The sequence below is a fragment of the Corythoichthys intestinalis genome, chromosome 21 (assembly GCF_030265065.1).
Source record: "Corythoichthys intestinalis isolate RoL2023-P3 chromosome 21, ASM3026506v1, whole genome shotgun sequence".
In the NCBI taxonomy this organism is placed as follows: Eukaryota; Metazoa; Chordata; class Actinopteri; order Syngnathiformes; family Syngnathidae; genus Corythoichthys; species Corythoichthys intestinalis.
This window is the reverse complement of record NC_080415.1, coordinates 18,942,523-18,963,161: the sequence shown is the minus strand read 5'-3', so window position 1 is coordinate 18,963,161 and position 20,639 is coordinate 18,942,523. Positions and strand designations below refer to the sequence as shown.

The 20,639-nt window shown below is 38.9% G+C and overlaps 2 protein-coding genes and 1 non-coding gene across 5 annotated transcripts in view; 1 reads left to right on the top strand and 2 right to left on the bottom strand.

Moving 5' to 3' along the window:
• The window catches only part of dlgap5 (discs, large (Drosophila) homolog-associated protein 5), a 17,193-nt gene extending 14,746 nt beyond the window's left edge, over positions 1–2,447 (top strand). The window contains exons 14-16 of the mRNA XM_057825860.1: positions 1,673–1,978; positions 2,098–2,150; positions 2,256–2,447. Of these exons, the coding sequence (XP_057681843.1) occupies positions 1,673–1,978; positions 2,098–2,150; positions 2,256–2,363 (467 nt within the window). The 3' untranslated portion in view covers positions 2,364–2,447. The remainder of the gene's footprint in view (positions 1–1,672; positions 1,979–2,097; positions 2,151–2,255) is intronic.
• rsph10b (radial spoke head 10 homolog B) lies at positions 1,342–20,639 on the bottom strand. Of its 3 annotated transcripts, none has more exons than XM_057825866.1 (17): positions 19,004–20,639; positions 18,858–18,933; positions 18,592–18,660; positions 15,869–16,036; positions 15,584–15,669; positions 15,378–15,498; positions 12,803–12,889; positions 11,793–11,895; positions 11,443–11,537; positions 11,163–11,352; positions 8,883–8,991; positions 8,692–8,771; positions 7,809–7,957; positions 7,541–7,645; positions 7,413–7,472; positions 7,262–7,307; positions 1,342–5,481 (listed from the first exon to the last, which is right to left on the bottom strand). In XM_057825866.1, the coding sequence occupies exons 1-17, from the start codon at positions 19,120–19,122 to the stop codon at positions 5,357–5,359; spliced, it is 1,788 nt and encodes a 595-aa protein (XP_057681849.1). In that variant the 5' UTR covers positions 19,123–20,639; the 3' UTR covers positions 1,342–5,356. The 3 variants fall into 3 exon arrangements, with proteins under 3 accessions (XP_057681849.1, XP_057681848.1, XP_057681850.1); XM_057825865.1 differs by having other exon boundaries at positions 12,803–12,982; positions 19,004–19,439; XM_057825867.1 differs by lacking the exons at positions 18,592–18,660; positions 18,858–18,933; positions 19,004–20,639 and adding an exon at positions 18,413–18,567 and having other exon boundaries at positions 12,803–12,982.
• trnav-uac (transfer RNA valine (anticodon UAC)) lies at positions 10,743–10,815 on the bottom strand. Its single transcript has one exon. It is a non-coding gene; the product is annotated as a tRNA-Val (tRNA).

The window sequence follows — 20,639 nt, the reverse complement described above, 5'->3', positions numbered from 1 at the left end:
CATTTATAACAAAGTAGGGTCAGACATTTTTTTTCCTGATTGCAGCCTCTAGATAGTTTTCTTTTAAATTTGTTTTTAGATTCATTTTTAAAAACTGATCGTTATAAATGATCTGTATGGAAATCTAGAAAAAAAAGCAAGTAATATTTGTCATGGTCAATATTTGAAATGGCAAACCCAACATTGTTAGCTTAGTCATATTGTCTGATCTCAAGTATTATCACAATATATTTTATTTTATTGTTATAATTATTTTATCTGATCATTTGGGGAAAAAAATCTGAAATGCTCTAGTTGAATTTCACATTTGAATTAAAATATGAAAACGTAGAACCACTGAAAACTTTGAAATACTTTTTGGAAATGCAAACCCAACATTATGTTAACATACAAAGTCAATGGCATTTACAGTAATTCCTCTTCCGCTTTTTCCAGGACTGTTGTGGGGTATAAAAACGTGTATATATTTGTATTTTTGGCAATGCCATTTTATTTCTGGATTTTTTTGTGATTACTTTTTAGCCCTTAAAAATGTGTACAGGTGTATATAATATATATGGCGGAAAACACTCAGGTGACTTGAGGTTCCACTCTGACACCCCCAATTTGGCCAAAATTCAAAACTGTCCTATATTCATGTGGGATACATCATTAGAAAGTATAAAATCTCAATTTTCTGGGGGAAGAACTCTGAACAGGATGGCATTTATTTTAAAAAAAAATTAAACCATTAAATCACTAAAGCCTAACTCGAGGTGAGAGCATGAGAGGGTATAATTAAACACATCATGATTTTAACGAGATATTACCGCGTACCCACCTTGTTTCGATCCAAAAACTCCGTGTAGCATGTCTCACCGAGTGCCAAGACACAGCTGTGAATGGCTACAGCCGGACTTTTTGCGGATTTTATGGGTGAAACACTGTAATATACAAGGGTCGCAATACTGAAATCGCAGGCATCAAGGAGTGGTAGAGATGTTTTCAAATATTTACCCATTTAAACGTTTTTTTTTTTCCTCCTTCTAAAATATCTGGGGAAAATGCGACAGTAACAAAAAAAATACAATTAAGCGATGAGGTATGAAGTAGATATCCATGACCTACAGTATTTACAGACACTATTTTTTCATTGTGAATTAATTTGTTTCAAACTTTAAAATATGTGAGTGAATAATTTCACTTTTTTTTTTATAACGAAATGTTAGACATCAATTAATGATTCTAAGCTAAAAATAAGACATTTTGAATATTAAATATAATTACTTACCTTCTTTTTATGGCTGGCTTCAAACAAAAGCGGTTGCTCGATGTATGTAAACGGGGGTCTCCAGGGTAAAATGGACAAATTAAAAGTAGTTTGGGTGCTTAATGCGCCATGAAACTGCTGTGGCAGCATATAGACATATTGTTCTATCAAACACAATAGTTGTTTTGGCTTAAAATACAGCAGTTTATTTCAAGCCGTGTCTGTGTTTTCCGCTATATACATATAAATTAGGCCTGAATGACATTGGAAAAAATTGACAGTTGAAATATTTTACAATGCATTATTATTCCCGTGACTCGAGATATAATAAGTATGTGCACTTCCACTGTTGAAATAAAACTGAAACTACACGATTCCCCCAGAATTCTCAAACAGCAGTGTTGTATACTTTGTATTCCACAGTTTGCGTGAGAAGATCCAACCGCCTGAGCACTGCAGCTCCTCCACAGGCCTCTCCCCTCATGTGCAATCACACCCCAAGAAGAGTCACTCGACGCTCACTCGCTTTGGGAGCAACTGGAGGAACGCCGGTTCAGTCCAACCTCACTCTCACACCACTTGCCCGTGCCAATAACCAAACCCTCAGATGTTCAGAGTCGCCACTGCCTGTCACCCCTCGGCCCTCCAAAATAGAAAACACTTCAGACAGTAACCAGCTGGGAAAGGCCCTCACTGCACAATCTGAACATATGACATCCCCGGAAGAAGGTATGATGTAACTGTATGACACTCTAATCAATACTCTGTTACACATTAAGGAATAACTGCAATTCTTCTTTTCCTTTTGGCTGCACTATAAATCTTTTTATTGTTCTGTTTTTCTTCAGTTTTGCACACTGTCACAACAGCACCTTCCCCATTAACCGTGCAGCTACCACAGGTTCAAACTTATCTTTTTCCGTTTAATATAATTAATACAAAACTCCAGTACTTTGCATCTTGGAAGATTTTAATATTTGTACTGCTTTTGGCAAATTCTTTGCAGGGCCAGACAGTAGAGGCAGCTTTGCTTCTCTTCACTCCGAATCCCAAAGACAGAATCCGGCCATCTGTATGCCCAACTGATCTCATGTACTTCACTCCACCGCTGTGATATTGATAAGTTCTTTTATAATTCTGTTTGTGAGGGAAAATAACATTGTTGGCATTTTATTTTGAAACACAAATAAAGATATTGTAGCCCAAAACTTCCTATGGTATTCTGTTTTTTTTTATGTATTGACCAGGGGTGAAGGTAGGCCGGAACTGGAACAATGCTTTGATCCCAAAAATATGACTCCAACTGTCAAAACCCCATGTTCAAAAAAACAACCTGCCAGGCTGCACCACACATATCTCCAAGAAGAACAATCTAATAATGTCAAATTTGCATACAAAAGTGTCAACAACAAGCCTAATTAAGTGCTTGTGTAGCGTAATCGGTTTCCACAGATTTGTATTATTTATTCCACGTACCATAATTTTCAGACTATAAAGCGCACCTGACTATAAGCCGCTGTCCACCGTATTTGAGACGAAACCCGCATTTGTTCATAAATGAGCGGCACTCGTCTATAAGCTGCAGGTGTCCTCGCTGTATTATGGGATATTTACACCGAGATATTAACCAGTAACAATTTATTCGCCATTATAATACTGTCATAACGCCAAATGAACCACCATAAAGCTTTGAAGCAATTGGCTGCAAAGCTTCATTGCTTCAAAAAGCTTCATTTGGCCATCACTGCTCCCCGGAGGAAGACAGTCAACCTCTGCCGCCAACCTCTATCAGCACTTGTTGTACAAAATACCTCCTTGCATGCATTGCAGCGCTACAGACAAAATTCATGTTCTGTGCTAATTATTTATTCAGTTACTGTTCCTGTTGTTTCATTAATTGCTAGTTATGGTATTTGTTAATACTTTATTTGACAGTGGTGCCGTAAGACTGTCATAAGACAATCATAACTATGACATGACACCATCATGACTGTTAATGAATGCTTATGACAGATGTCATTTAGTGTCATCGGGAATGTGAGCTCACTTTTGAATTCATGTAAAAGATCCAAACTGGACATAAATGGAGTAGGGCTGCAACGATTAATCGTATAACTCGAGTATTCGATTAGAAAAATAAGATTCGAATTATATTTTGCTGCTTTGAGTATTCGTTTAAAGTGGTGTTGTAATGGTTTGTTTTGAGAGTGTTTGCATTTAGTTTTTGGGTGGATACACTGCCCTCTAGTCTGCCTCATTTTACATGGCTGAATCCAGCTGCTCCCTGTTAAGACCAACATCAGCTATGTTTTTGTTCGACTAATGTTTTTTTAATGCATTCGTAACTTAGTTTATAGGTATATTTAGCCGTTTTTGTGCGAATATGTGTCTGAACCATTTAAGAGCATTGTAAAAAAAAAAGAATAAATAAAAAATACCGCTAGCATTTTTTAGCATTTAAGCTAGCGGACTTTTGCTATGTAAGTTAGCCAATTGTTCTTTTGTTCTACATAGGTCCTCATTTATATATTTTGTAAACTGTTAAAGGCTCAGCTCAGGTGTTTTAATTCTTTATGTTCCTTATTCGATTATTCGAACGAACTAGTTCATCGATTATTCGACTACTAAAATAATCGATAGCTGCATTCCTAAAATGGAGTTAGTGACATAATTTGCCTGATGACGCTTAATGACAATTGTCATAAGCATTCAGTAATGCCTATGACAGTGTCATGTCATAATTACGACGGTTTTACAAATAAAGTGTTACCTATAAATCAAAAAATAAGCTGCACTGAACTATAAGCCACAGGATTCAAAATGAGGGGAAAAAGTAGTGGTTTACTATGGGGCACCGTTTGTAAAGCAGTACATGGTGAAAATTACGACATTTTCTCACATTTAGCGCCACACAGTTTAAAATGTGGTGTAAAATCTTTAGTGTCACTTTTTTTTTACACATTTAAAACATTATCTGGCAACTTAAATATATATATTTTTTAATAAGTTTTGGACCTGATTGTTTAAATCCAGAACTAAATATTTAATATAAATCTTAAATTTATGTCGTGCATCCTAAATGTTAAATCTGGAAACGGTTCGAACTAAATATTTAGCTTAATATGAAATTCACATGACAGGAGACCGGAAGTAACCAAATAAAAGGTGGCGCACACAAAATACTCTTTAAATAGTTTCTCTTAAATGTGTATTTTAGCTATATATTGTTTTAATCAAGATGACTCATGTCCAAGAGCCGACCGACTGCCACCGTTGAGTAGGTGTTATTCATTTTTAATCAACGTAAAGAGTCTGAGTTGCTCCAGCTTTTATTTTGTTACGTCCGGTCTCCAGTCACGTGAATTTGCATATTAAGCTAAATATTTTGTTCCAACCGTTTCCAGATTTAACATTTAGGATATAGGATCTAAATTTATGATTAAAATTAAATATTCAGTTCTGGATTTAAACAGTCAGGTCTAAAACTTCTTATTAAAAACTAAATATTAAGTTGCTAAATTGCGTTGTAAATGTGCAAAAAAAAAAAAGTGACTAAAAATTTCAAACCATTTTAAACACTGTAGCACTAAATGTGAGAAAATTGTCGTAATTTTTTGCATGTACTGCTTTACAAACGGCGCCCCATAGCTTATAGTCTGAAAATTACAGTATTTAGCAAATAAAGGTGAAATTTTAAAAACGTATAATATTCTAGTATCTTTAAAGTAACCACCCTGTATATATTTCCTTAATAACTAACGGAAACATTGACTTTTTTTTCCCCTAATCTTCAAAATATATTAAATTTCACTGTGCATAATATGTCAATTGCATTTATTTTTGTTAACAAAACTAAAGAAGCTTTTGAATCGTAGTGTATCATATGGGATTTTTCATTATGTACGCTACGGTTCAAAAGCCTAATGCATGCACTACCCACCCACCCCCACAAAAAACAAATCAGGCTCAGTGCCGACCTTTATGTCAGGGACAGGTAAAGAAGCCGATTTCACTCCTGGTAATGACACAAAAGTTGTGCAGAAAAAAAAAAAAAGAGCGATAGAATATTAGTGGCTGTCTGCTGAGATACAATCGTGCTTTTGCCGATTACAGTAAGTGAAGCAGGTCAACAGCAGGGAAGAAGATCTGTTTGAAGAAATGATGGATTTTATGACTCCATGCATCCAGTTCACGGTCTTGGGCCAGCGTTTGTTGCCACTGACGAGCTAGTGCTGCAAATGAAGAAAACGTTACTTTTAAAGTAGTGACTGATGGGAGTCTAATTTAATGCTGGTGTATTTGTAAAAATTGCAATAAATGCGGATGAATTGCCAGTACGTGTTTTTCACATAAATACTAGTCCTTCACAAAAAATTAGCATATTGTGATAAAGTTTATTATTTTCTGTAATGTAATGATAAACTTTAAACTTTCATATATTTTAGATTCATTACACACAACTGAAGTAGTTCAAGCCTTTTATTGTTTAAATATTGATGCTTTTGGCAAAATAATCAAGAAAAAACAAAAATCCCAATCTCAAAAAATTTGCATATTTCATCTGACCAATACAAAAAAGTGTTTTTTAATACAAAAAAAAGTCAACCTTCAATGAATTATATCAGCAATGCACTCAATACTTGGTCGGGAATCCTTTTGCAGAAATCACTGCTTCAATGCGGCGTGGTATGGAGGCAATCAGCCTGTGGCACTGCTGAGGTGTTATGGAGGCCCAGGATGCTTCGATAGAGCCTTAAGCTCATCTACATGTTGGGTCTGGTGTCTCTCAATTTCCTCCACAATATCCCACAGATTCTTTATGGGGTTCAGGTCAGGAGAGTTGGCAGGCCAATTGAGCACAGTAATGCCATGGCCAGTAAACCATTTACCAGTGGTTTTGGCACTGAGCAGGTGCCAGGTCGTCCTGAAGAATGAAATCTTCATCTCCATAAAGCTTTTCAGCAGATGGAAGCATGAAGTGCTCCAAAATCTCCTGATCGCTAGCTGCATTGACCCTGCCCTTGATAAAACACAGCAGACCAACACCAGCAGCTTACATGGCACCCCAGACCATCACTAACTGGGTACTTCACACTGGACTTCAGGCATTTTGACATTTCCTTCTCCCCGGTCTTCCTCCAAACTCTGGCACCTTGATTTCCGAATGACATGGAAAATTTGTTTTCTTCTGAAAAAATACTTTGGACCACTGAGCAACAGTCCAGTGCTGCTTCTCTGTAGCCCAGGTCAGGTGCTTCTGCCACTGTTTCAGGTTCAAAAGTGGTTTGACCTGGGGAATGTGGCACCTGTAGCCCATTTCCAGCACACGCCGGTGCATGGTGGCTCTGGATGTTTCTACTCCAGACTCAGTCCACTGTTTCTGCAGGTCCCCCAAAGTCAGGAATCGGCCCTTCTCCACAATCTTTCTCAGGGTGTGGTCGCCTCTTCGGGTTGTGCAGCGTTTCCTGCCTGACTTTTTCCTTCCAACAGACTTCCCACTGAGGTGCCTTGATACAGCACTCTGGGAACAGCCTATTCACTCAGAAATTTCTTTCTGTGTCTTAGCCTCTTGCTTGAGGGTGTCAATGATGGCCTTCTGGACAGCAGTAAGGTCGGCAGTCTTGCCCATGATTGCGGTTTTGAGTAATGAACCAGGCTGGGAGTTTTTAAAAGCCTCAGGAATCTTTCGCAGGGGTTTTGAGTTACTTCGTTGATTCAGATGATTAGTTTAGTGCTTCTGTAGAGTACCTTTTCATGATATGCTAATTTTTTTGAGATAGGGATTTTTTTTTCTTGACCTTTTTTTTCATAATCAGCAATATTAAAACAATAAAAGGCTTGAACTACTTCAGTTGTGTGTAATGAATATAAAATATTTGAAAGTCTAATGTTTATCAGTACATTACAGAAAATAATGAACTTTATCACAATACGCTAATTTTTTTAGAAGGCCTAGTATGAAGTTATAAATGCCATGTGAATTGTATATTTTGTTAATATCTTTATACAAACCTGATGAGGATCGCGATGGTCCAATCTTGGGGTAAGGACCAGTCATCTGTTAAACAAATTGAGCCTCTCCAGTTAATGACTTCTTGCAATATAATAAAAATAACAGTGAAAGTACTGACTGCTAAATTTTTGAGTAGTGTGCTCCACTAACCTGCTGACACTTGACCTCCCCACAACCAAGAAGAACCTCATAAAACTCCAGGAATACAATCTGGGGAAAAAAAAAAAAAACAGGCAAAATGAGTCAGGTTGTCATATGTTCAATTGGACCTCATGTACCTCTATTTCCATGCAGGCAGACATATTGCTGGGATCAAGGGTCTCTGCAGAGAGGATCTCCATTACCCTAGAGATGGTCAAATCGCTATCGTAAAGGTCGAGATCCTAACGAGATAAACATAGAAAGTCTACATGTTATTATGTTAGCATTTTTTTCGAGGAACTGATTAAAAAGTGCTGGATTATTTATTTTAATGGGATTTCAATTTTGAAATATATTGCTGGGAATTAAAGAGATGAAACTTCCTTATGGAATCACCAGTGTTACCTGATACATCCACAGTATGTGGCGGTTTGTCATGGTGCTGTCATCCCTAGGGGGTTTGTTGACCTTGCAGTAGGCCTGATAAACCTTCCACGATTTTGTGAGGAAGTCCACAGCCACAATTGTTCGTTCTGGTGGTTTAAAAAGGAAGCCTGGAGAAAAAAAAAAAAACAACTTGTATACATTCTGTGTAATACATACCAAAGGCGTAGGTTTCGTCTCAACATTGGTAGGGACACAATGACAGCATAACATGCATGTACACTTTTTGCTAGAGGCTGGACATGAATTAGATCAGTGGTAGTGTTTTGTGTGTCTTGTTCTTTATTTATTTTTTAAAAATTATTATTACTACTTAACCTATGTCGGAAAACACTCAGGTGACTTGAATTTCCGCTCTGAGACCCCCAATTTGCCCAAATTTAAAAATGTTCCTATATGCATGTGTTCATAATTGGAAAGCTTAAAATCTCAATTATCTGGGGGAAGAAAATTTTTGAACAGGAGGGCATTTAAAAAAAAAAAAAAAAAAAAAAATTTGAACAGCAAAACTCTAACTGGAAGTGAGAGCACGCGAGAGCAGAATTAAAGACGCCATGATTGTAATATGATATTATTGTGTACTTACATCGTTTTGATCCAAAAACTCCATGTAGCATGTAACAAATATTTGCAGGGAATCTTGACAACTGTTAAACTGACTAAAATACAGAGCTCAAATACACACACTCTATACCATTACGCGACTCCCCCAAAAAAAGAAAAAACAATTTCAGACAAAATGGTAGACGAGACTCTGGCGTCGTAAAATCGAAATCACGTTAGTCGAGTACTTCGTAGCCCGGGGACTACCTGTATTTTTTGTTATGGTATAATTTTTTTCTACCTTTGACGTTTTTGGCATTTGGAAAAATGTCATCCGTCAGCAATTTGGAGAAGCATTCAGCCAGGATGTAATTTGATGACCTGAAACAAAGGCATAAATCTCTTAATTTTCGGCATGCATACTTAATAGATATGATCAGGTCAAGAAATTTCTACGATGTGAGCTTATTTGCAATTGAATAGATTGCTTACTCCAATTCTTTGTGATAGATGTGGTAGGCAATAATCACAAGGCAGCTGAGGAAGCGACTGAGCATTATGGGAGTAAAGGGGGAGTGAACCTCTGCTGGGTCTGGGTTATCTGATACAAAAAGCAATTAAATCCATTAGAATCACTTATCATGCTCCTGTACTGGGATTTCGAACAAATGTTCATTCACTCTTCCCAGTCAAAATGAATTGGACGTCTACTGCTGTCAATGGCAGCCAATGAATTAATATAGACACTTTTCTAGTGGAATATTTTTGGTAGCAACCTTTTGGTTCCTTTATTAAGCCATGACATCTTTTTGAAACTACAATGGTATGAAAAAGTATTTGAACCTTGAAAAATAAGTAAGTGAAGCCTCTGCCTGAGGAGTCTTAAAGACCAATTGAAACCAATTTTTACCAAACAATTTAAGTCAGGTCTGTGCCCAATCACTGATGAGTGGTTTAAAGCTGCCCTGCCCACTATAAAACACACACCTAGTAAGAATTGTCTTGATGAGAAGCATTGTCTGATGAGCATCATGGCTCTGTCAAAAGAGCTGTCTGAAGACTGTGAAAGCTGGGAAAGGATACAAAACCATCTCTAAAAGTCTGGATGTTCATCAGTCGACAGTCACAGAAGTTGTCTACAAATGGAGAGAGTTTGGCACTGTTGCTTATCTCACAAGGAGTGGCCGTCGACCAAAGATGAGGCCAACAGTTCAGCGCATAATACTCAGAGAGGTAAAAAAGAACCCTAGAGTGTCTGCTAAAGACTTACAGAAATCACTGGCACAGTTCAATATCTCTGTGCACACATCAATTAAATGTAAATCTATGGCCAAGAATGTTGTTCATGGGAGGACTCCACGAAGGAAGCCACTGCTGTCTAAAAAAACATTGTTGCTTGTTTATTGTTCGCAAAAAGGCACTTGGACACTCCACAGAAGTTTTGGCAAAATATTTTGTGGACTGATGAAACCAAATTAGAATTGTTTGGGAGTAACACATAACGTCATGTGAGGAGGATGAAATGAACAGCTCATTGGAGGAAGCATCATGATTTGGGGGGTGTTCTGCTGCCTCAGGACCTGGACAACTTGCAATCATTATTGGAAGAATGAATTCAAAAGTTTATCAGGATGTTTTGCAGGAAAACTTGAGGCCGTCTGTCAGACAGTTGAAGCTAAAAAGAGGATGGATGCCGAAACAAGACACAAAAGTAAATCAACTTCAGAAGTTTCAGAAGAACAAAACGCTCTGGAGTGGCCAGGTCAAAGTTCAGACTTGAACCCCATTGAGATGCTGTGGCATGACCTAAAGACAGTGGTTCATGCCAGACATCCCAGGAACCTGACTGAACTACAGCAGTTTTGTAGAGAAGAATGGGCCAAGATTAGTCCCGATCAATGTGCCAGACTGATCTGCAGCTACAGGAAGCGTCTGGTTGAAGTTATTGCTGCCAAAGGGGCGGGCCACAAAATATTAAATGTGATGGTTCACTTACTTATTTTCCCCCTTCTGTCATTGTTTGCATACTATCCTCATCAAAATATGAAAACCTATAAATGTTTGGGTGGTTTTAGTTAGTGCAGAGAGTTTTTTCATCTGTTTGATTTTGACGAAATCAGATCACATTTGATGGAGAAATGTGAGAAATTCCAAAAGCTTCAGCTACTTTGTCATACCAGTGTATATAATGATTCTTGGTAGGAGCATATTGATAACCTATTGGGATGTAATGCATCAAAATATCAATAGACTGATAAATCGCCACACCCATATAGTACAGTTCTAAGTTGCTCATCATAGTATACAGTTGAACTGTACATTAGATCTATATGAATGACTATATAAAACAAATGGTTCCACTGGGGATTGAACCCAGGACCTTCTGCGTGTAAAGCAGATGTGATGACCACTACACTATAGAACCATTTTCATGACACTCTTTGTTTTTAACAGTAGAAAACAAGGAGGTTGTCTGTCTGGATGATTGGGCAGGACTGTTTCACTGGGGATTGACCTAAGAGCTTTCTGTGTGTGAAACAGGACTGAAGTAAAGGAAAATTAAAGCAGGAACTTGGAGGTTCTTCAGTACATCGTTTTAAGTCATTTTCAACAAGCTTGGTCATATAATTTGTATAACATGGTTTACATGGTTCACATGGTTCCAACAGGTTTCAACATGTCAAACTGAAGACATTTTTTGTTCTGAGAAAGAATACAAGATGAGCCAACCTCAATTCCCTTTTGAGGGCTTTCTCTCGATGTTGCTCTCACCTCGAATGTAAAGGTCGAGCTGCGCCAAGCTGGCGCACCGATGGTGAACGTAACAGTCTTTGAGCAAGCGCCACAGCTGCATGCGGGACAGCAAGAAGGCGCCGCCTGGAATCTGAGGTTGGCCCAGTCGGCAATAGAAGCGATAGATGGACCTCAGCTCTGTCTTGTACCTGAGCAGTAAAAACCTAACCTGTTGAACCAAATGGCAACACAAGGGGGGAAAAAATCACAATTTAATCATAAAAAGCTATAATGGCATGGTTGCAAAGTGGAAACAGACTTGTTTGTGCTCAACAGCTTGGTTTCTATTTGGGATTTTTTCCAAAGCGCAATCTATGTTGACAGTCATGTCCGGTCCCAGAGATTCAGCCATACCTGACAAGACAAATACATACAAAAGCAAAATTATAACTAATTATAACCATTTTTTTCCAACTCATTCATTGTCAATGACAGCAGTGGACATCAAATCCATGTTAACTGGGATGGCTGGTATTGAAAGATCATGTTTGAGTGCCATTGACAACAATAGACGCCCAATTCATTTGAACTGGGATCATTCGATTGGATTGGATGTCTATCGCTGTCGGTGTGAGCCAATGAGTAAAACATTGCGCAAAGGTGGTTTACCATGTAGAACAGGGGCTTGGTTTGCTGTCATAATGGGAGATACCATCTTGTCATTAAGGAATTGTCCTTCAAATTCATAGCCGTCCTTAAGGGTAACCTTTCCCTGAAGATAAATACAAAACGGTTGCTTAAAGAAGCTACTTAAAATTGACCAATAACCAGCTAGCTAACTAACTAGATAGATAAAAGCTACATAACATTGACAACAATCCAGATAGCAAATTAGCTAGATAACTAGAAATAGTGAGATATGATTAGGGCTGCAGCTATCGATTATTTTAGTAGTCGGTTAATCGATCAACTATTTAGTTCAAATAATCGAGTAATCGGATAAGGACCATAAAACATTAAAATACTTGAGCTGAGCCTCAAACGGTATAAAAATAGAGGATCTATGTACAACAAAAGAACAGTTGGCTAACTTACATAGCAAAAGTCCGCTAGCTTAAATGCTATAAAATGCCAATGTTTTTTTTTTTACAATGCTCTTAACGAATGGTTCAGACACATACCACAAAAAAAGGCTAAATATACCAACAAACTAAATTACGAACGCATTAAAAAAAACATTAGCTCAAACAAAAACTTAGCTTATGATGGTCTTAACAGGAATCAGATGGATTCAGCCATGTGAAATGAGGTGGACTAGAGGGCTGTGTATCCACCCAAATCAATAAAACAAAATGCAAACACTTTCAAAACAAACCATTACAGCACCACTTTAATTAAACGAATACTCGAAGCAGCCAAATTGAATTTGAATCTTTTTTTCTAATCGAATACTCGAGTTAATCGATTAATCGTTGCAGCACTAGATATGATGTACTGTAGATAGAAGCAACCAAAAATTGATATCTGACTAGCTAGCTTGTAATAAATAGATATTGCAAGATTATATTCATACATATTAACTCAACCAACAAATTAAGAACAAAATAGCAGCATCGAGGATAAATTTTTCAAAAATCAGAATCAAAGTACAAGATAGGATTTATGCATATTGAATTCACCTTCCCATGTTTTTTATTGTCCTGCCATCCTCCTTCATAGATGGCCCCGCCAGCGTAGTAAAAGATTCCCGGTCCATGCCTGTAACCCTGGAAAAAATTCCCCGTGTACTGATTGCTGGGACGGAATTCTGCTCCAGGCTCAGTTCGTTTCATGAGCCACACGTGTGTGCCGTGGCCTTGCTGCCAGAGACGAAATTTTGTCATTTGAGTATGTACCGTACAGCTGTACCTTGACTTCTAGGTTTGATTAGTTCCATGACCAAGCTTTTAACACAACTACAAATACAGTGAGGAGCAAAAGTATTTGCACCACTTGTGATTTTGCAAGTTGACCCAGTTTGAAAATAGTTAGAGATCTGAAATTTCAATAAGTTGCATTTCGACTTGTAGAGACAATCCCCCCAAAAATCCAGAACTCACATTGTTTGATTTTTCAATAGTTTATTTGTAATTTACCGGGGTTCATAAGTATTTGTACCCCTGAGAAAATCAGTGCTAATATTTAGTGCAAAGGCCTTTGTTTGCAATTACAGAGGTCAGAGGCTTTCTGTAGTTCTTCACCAGGTTTTCACATATGGAAACAGGGATTTTGGCCCATTCCTCCACACAAATCTTCTCTAAATCTGTCAGGTTTCTGGCTGTCGTTGAGAAACACGAAGTTTCAGCTCTTTCCAATGATTTTCTGGTGGAGACTGGCTAGGCCCCTCCAGAGCCTTGCTTTTTACATAGCCACTCCTTGATCAGCTTGGCCGTGTGCTTTGGATCATTGTCATGTTGGAAGATGCAGCCACGACTCATTTTCAAATCTCTGACTGAGGGAAGGAGGTTGTGGCTTAAAATCTGACGATACATTTCACCATTCATCCTCTGCTTTATACAGTACAGTTGTCCCGTCCTCTTTGATGAAAAGCTGCCTCAAAGCATGAGGTTTCCACCCCCAGATTTCACAGTGGGAATGGTGTTCTTGGGATTGGACTCATCCTTCGTTTTCCTCCACACACGACGAGGGAAGTTTGCATCAAAAAGTTCTACTTTGGTCTCACCTGACCACATTTCTCCAGTGACCCCTCTGCATCATTCAGATTGTCCCTAGCAAACTTCAGACGGGCCTTCACATGTGCTGGCTTCAACAGGTGAACCTTCTAAGCAATGAATGATTTTAAACCATTGCACCGTAGTGTTCAACCGACCGTTCAAACTGCGCATCCAGCTCTCTTCAGGTCATTGACCAGCTCCTGCTGTGTAGTTCTAGGCTGAGCCCTCACTTTTCTCATCATGTGTGAAGCCCTACGAGGAGAGATTTTACATGGAGCCCCAGTCTGAGGTAGATTATTAGTCATGTTTAGCCTTTTCCATTTTCAAACAAACGCTGAAACTGTTGATTTATTCTCACCAAGCTGCTTTCCAATTCTCCCATTCCCCTTTCCAACTTTGTGGAGGTCAACTTTTTTTTCTCTGGTGTCTTTTGAACGTGCTCTGGTCTTGTCCATGGTAGCAGTTGGATTATGACTGACTGTGGGTTGCACAGGTGACAATTATGAGCTCAAATGGGTTGTGGGTGGGTGGTTACTCATGGGGTAAAGATGGACCTTTTTAAGGTAGACAGATGAAGGGAATAGTTACCTTTCTCGCACACACCATATAATTGTTTGCATTAGTCTAACAAATTCATTATAGTAAAGCATTTAACCATAGTTTAGGCAGACTTCACTCCATGCCCTTTGACGCAGTAAAGTGGACTAGCTTATCAGCCCTCACCTTATAAGCGAAGAAAAAACGTCATCAGTTCTTCGGTGGGGTTGACACTCCCGCCCTACCAAGACAACAACTTCATAGCGCGGCGCCTTGGACATCAAGACATGCAACGGTTGCCGTGGCAACCACGTCCCAGCCACGAAGGATGACGCACGAACTTGACCGCTCAAACCTGCCACAGAGGGATGATCCCAAGACAACACCCCGACTCGCCTTACGCCCGGCCCACTCCACCGCAGCTTTCAAAACACTGAACATTTAGCTAACAACGGTCGCTTTGTCGACGAATAAATTGTCAACCTGTTTTCAGTGAGCCTTCTTTAAATCGTTCAAAATGGAGTCAGTACAAAGGGTTAACACCGGAGAGGTGGCGCGGGTTTTGGCGTCGCCGGCCGACGTGCTGGAGCAGCGCCATCGGGACGCCAATTGGTTCGGCTGTCACTGTTCCAGCGGCTTGGCCGGGGGCGGAATTCCTTCACAGACAACTCTTTGAGTGTCATAATTATTGCTGATTCTCAGGGGTACAAATACTTATGAACCCCGGTAAAATACAAATCAAGTATTCAAAGAATCATACGATGTGATTTCGGGATTTTTTTGGGATTATGTATAAATGGAAATGCATCTATGGTAGAAATTTCAGACCTCTACCTATTTTCTAAGTGGGTGAACTTGCAAAATCACAAGGGGTACGAATACTTCTGCTCCTCACTGTTTATCAAATTGACTTTAGATGTGGAAATGGTTCAAAATGACATTCTGTTCCAAACCTTATTTGTATATGTTTCAATCAAGAAAATGAAAGAATTCAACACTCTACCTGGACCCCGTCATGCCAGTTCCCAACGTAGAGCTGTCCCAGACTCAGCCACCTCATGGTGCCCTCTCCATATCTCAAATTCTGCTTCCACTCACCAAAATAAATGTTTCCAGAGGGGTAGCTGTTAGGTGGGAGTGCAAAATTTGCTCAGCATATGTTCATACAACAAGAATATATGACATTCTGACGTAATACTCTAACCTTACCATCTTACTCCCCAGCCCACTCTTTCGTTCAACACCCAGTTGCCTTTGTACCAAGATGTCTCTTCTTGGTTGTAATACACAGTACCCTAAATAGAAGGATGAACCACAAAAACACATTTTAAATTGAACGAGAACTTCTTCTAAATTCCCAAGATATTACTTAAATATAACAATTTTCACCCATCACAAGTTGTCATAGTAAAGTTAGTAGTGCATACCCAAAATTGTAGGAAAAAAAACATCTTTCAGAATTAAACTCTAAAAAGGTCGTGTACTGGATACTACCTTTCCGTGCCTCCTGCTGTGATTCCATTGCCCTTTGTATGTCACATTGCCGCTTTTGTGGATTCCATTGCCATGCCTGACACCATACCACACGTCACCTTCATAAGTACTGCCGTCTGGCCAAGTATACTTACCCTGGCCCATCGGCATGTTGCGCACAAACTCGCCCTGTTCAGTGAGCAATAAACAACGTGTTTTTTAACATACTTTTTCTTCCTATTTACCATAATTTCCGGACTATAAGCAGCTACTTTTCCCCCTCATTTTGAATCCAACGGCTTATAGTCCAGGGCGTCTTATTTGTTGATTTATTTGGGTTAATAGGTAATACTTATTTTGACAGCGGCGTCATTGGACTGTCATAAGACCGTCATAGTTATGACATGACACTATCATGGGTATTAACTTAATGCTTATGACAGATGTCATTAAGTGTCATCAAGCAAATGATGTCACTAACTCCATTTATGTTAAGCTCGGATCTTTTACATCCATTCAAAAGTGGGATAATTTTCCGGATGACACTAAATGACATCTACAGTGCTGGCCAAAAGTATTGGTACCACAGCAATTCTGTCAGATAATGCTCAATTTCTCCCAGTAATGATTGCAATTACAAATGCTTTAGTAGTAATATCTTCATTGATTTTGCTTGCAATGAAAAAAACAAAAGAGAATAGGGGGGAAAAATTAAATCATAATTTTACACAAAACTCAAAAAAATGGGCAGGACAAAAGTATTGGCACCCTTTGAAAAAACGTGATGCTTCTCTAATTTATGTAATTAACAGCACTTGTTACTTACCTGTGGCACATAACAGGTGGTGGCAATAACTAAATCAAACTTGCACCCAGTTAAAATGGATTAAAGTTGACTCAACTTCTGTCCTGTGTCCTTGTGTGTACCACATTGAGCATGGAGAAAAGAAAGAAGACCAAGAATTCTCCCTGAGGACTTGAGAAGCAAAACTGTGAGGAAGCTTGGGCAATCTCAAGGCTGCAAGTCCAGCTCCAAAGACCTGAATGTTCCTGTGTCTACCATGTGCAGTGTCATCAATAAGTGTAAAGCCCATGGCACTGTGGCTAACCTCCCTAGATGTGGATAGAAAAGAAAAATTGACGAGAGATTTCAACAAATGATTGTGTGGATGGTGGATAAAGATCCTCGACTAACATCCAAACAAGTTCAAGCTGTCCTGCAGTCCAAGGGTACAACAGTGTCAACCCGCACTATCTGTTGGCGTCTGATTGAAAGGGACCCTATGGTTGGATTCCCAGGAAGACCCCACTTCTGACCTAGAGACATAAAAAAGCCAAGCTGGAGTTTGCCAAAACTTAACTGTGAAAGCCAAAAACGTTTTGGAAGAATGTTCTCTGGTCAGATGAGACAAAAGTAGAGCTTTTTGGGAAAAGGCATCAACATAGAGTTTACAGGAAAAAAATACAAGGCTTTCAAAGAAAAGAACACGGTCAGCACAGTCAACATGGCGGAGGTTCCCTGATGTTTTGGGGTTGTTTTGCTACCTCTGGCACTGGACTGCTTGACCGTGTGCACGGCATTAAGAAGTCTGAAGACTACCAACAAATTTTGCAGCATAATGTAGGGCCCAGTATTAGAAAGCTGGGTCTCCCTCAGAGGTCATGGATCTTCCAGCAGGACAATGACCCAAAACACACATCAAAAAGCACTAGAAAATGGTTTGACAGCACTGGAGACTTCTAAAGTGGCCAGCAATGAGTCCAGACCTGAATCCCATAGAACACCTACGGAGAGTTCTTAAAATGGCAGTTTGGAGAAGGCACCCTTCAAATCTCAGAGACCTGGAGCAGTTGGCCAAAGAAGAATGGTCTAAAATTCCAGCAGAGCATTGTAAGAATCTCATTGATGGATACCGGAAGCAGTTGTTCGCATTTATTTTGTCTAAAGGTTGTGCTACCAAGTATTAGGCTGAGGGTGCCAATACTTTTGTCAATTTTTGGAGTTTTGAGTAAAATGATAATGATTTTTTTCCCATTCTGTGTTTTTTCATTGCAAGCAAAATAAATGAAGATATTACTACCAAAGCATTTGTAATTGCAATCATTTTCTGGGAGAAATTGAGCATTATCTGACAGATTTGCAGGGGTGCCAACACTTTTGGCCAGCACTGTATTGTGAGCATTCGTTAATCCTCATAGCAGTGTCATGTCATAATTAAGATTGTTTTATGACAGTCTTATAGGGGTCACTCTAAAATAAAGTGTTACCAAATACCATAACTAGCAATTAATGAAACAACTGGAACAGTAACTTAAGAAAAAATTAGCACAGAACATGAATTTTGATTGTTATTTATATCTGTAGCACTGCAATGCATGCTAGGAGGCATGATAGACAACAACAGCAACAGTAGATGGCAGCAGAGGTTGACTGTCTCCCACAAGGGAGCGGTGATGGCCAAATGAAGCTTCTTGAAGCAATTAAGCTTTGCAGCCAATTGGACCAAAGGGGGTTTATTTGGTCTTTTTACAGTCTTATGATGCCCCTGTCAAATAAATTGTTACCGGTTAATATCTTTTGGTGTAAATATCCCATAATTCATTGAAGGCAGCTGCGGCTCATAGTCCAGTGCGGCTATGAACAAATGTCGTTTTTGTGTCTAATTTGGTGGGTGGCGGCTTATAGTCAGGTGCGCCAAATAGTCTAAAAATTTAATGCACTTATAATTCCTTTCATGTCCTACCTCATAAGTCACCTTGTCAGCCCAGGTAAAGACGCCTTGTCCATGCATAGCTCCCAAGGAGAACATACCCTTTACAAACAAAGCTTTTGTTAAAAATGTTAATTAATGCATTAAAGAAACGTGTACCAGGAGTAAAAAAAACTTTCTCAATAAGCAACATGATATGTATTCAATAAAATTGGGAATAACTTAATGGTTTCGTGCTGAGTTTGACAAGGAAACGTTGAATGAAACAGCTAAGGTTTATTTATTTCAAACACTAGTACCGTATAAGAATGGCCTCCTTTAAACTTGGCAGTTCCTCTCCCATGGAACATGCCTTCTCTGGTGTCCCCCTCATATCTGTCAAAAAGACACAGTGTCTACTCACCATTTGCAGTAGAATGAAACAAAACCATGAATGTTTACCTACCTCTGATAAGTTAAAACAAAGAACAACGGGACTTCATGCAAACCATCGTCGTGCTGACCGTCGCAGTCAGGATGACAGAGTTTAGAATACCTTACTAAATTTGAACTGCCCTGTATCATCTCAGAGTCATTTAAGAAAAAAAAAGAATTATAAAAATTAATAGACTAGTATTGTGTGATTATGAAAAAAAAAAAAAACATCGTTTCAATTCAACTTTGGTCAAAAAAAGTTTATAGTGGAATAGGAAGTAAACACATGGTCTCCTAAGCAACTTGAAGCCTGCAAAGTGGAATGTGCAGGGTATACCGCCATCTAAAGGGCGTGGCGGGAATATCAATAGGATAGTTTGTCAGTACATATTGTTGCAATAAGTGCATTAGGGTAAAAAAGAAAGATTTACAGTTATAGGGTTTTTGAAGGAGACAGAACTTGGGTATAGTATCTAAGGTGTACAGTAGTCGGCGTTAACGCACCTGAACGTTAGGTGCTAACCGCCATAAAACCCGAAAGACTTCCGGCGACTACTGTGTACAGTCATCCCTCGTTTTTCACGGTTAATGGGGACCGCACCCTCCCCCTGCGAAAATCTAAAATCCGCGAAGTACAGGCCAGGCGTATTTACTTCTTTTTTCTTTTATTTTGTGTTCAATGTTTTTATTCAGATTTTAACAGCATTTGAAATAAATACATACAATGGTACCTCGACATACGATCGCTTTCGACACACGATCTTTTCGACATCCGACGTAAAATTTGACACGGCATTTGTTTCTACACCCAACGACATGCTCTAAATACGTCGATCTATGACAGCACCAGTTTCTTTGTTTTCCAGCAAGACTGACGCATGGCAGACTGTCTTATGAGAGAAATCAACATTGGTTCCAACAATGTTGGTGCAGGTGGTGGAAAAAAAGGAAAAAGGTGATGCCTACTGTTACCATTGACATGAAGATAGATATGATAGAAAAATATGAGCATGGGGTGCGCATCCGTGATATGGCTCGCTCAACAACACAGCCGCAGACGGTCTATGACGGTCCTCCTCCGGTCGCCAATCTTTAAAAGTTAAGGTGGCACTTATTATTGTGGTAACATTGCCAAAGAAATCGCCAGCTTCGTCAGGTTTCTAAGCATTTATTCCATCAACTTGTGGAACAAAACACGCCTTGTGTCCCCCACAGCAAGTAAACAAAGTGAAAGTATCAAGTCAGCCACGCGATGTGTTCAGGTACACCACTCAAACACATTCGCCACATTAGAACCCGGTTATTTTTATTATCATTCCGATTTTTATTTATAATTTATTTGTTTTGCTCTTTGTAATTGATATTTGCGATAGAAACATTAGTATCTATTAAGAATTTAGGTTTTCGGTCTGTGGAAGGAATTAATGGATTTATAATGTATTCTTATGGGAAAATCCTGCTCGACGTATGATCATTTCGACCTGGACCTAATTTTCTTTTATATAGATCTCGTTTTATGAATGATATGAATTTATAAAACTATGATTTGTACATGTACACATGCATACAGCTTAACATTTTTAAACATTGTATTTCATTTTTTTAAAAAATTGAAACAAATCCGCGATGGATTGAGGGCGCGAGGTTTGACACGCAAAGTAGTGAGG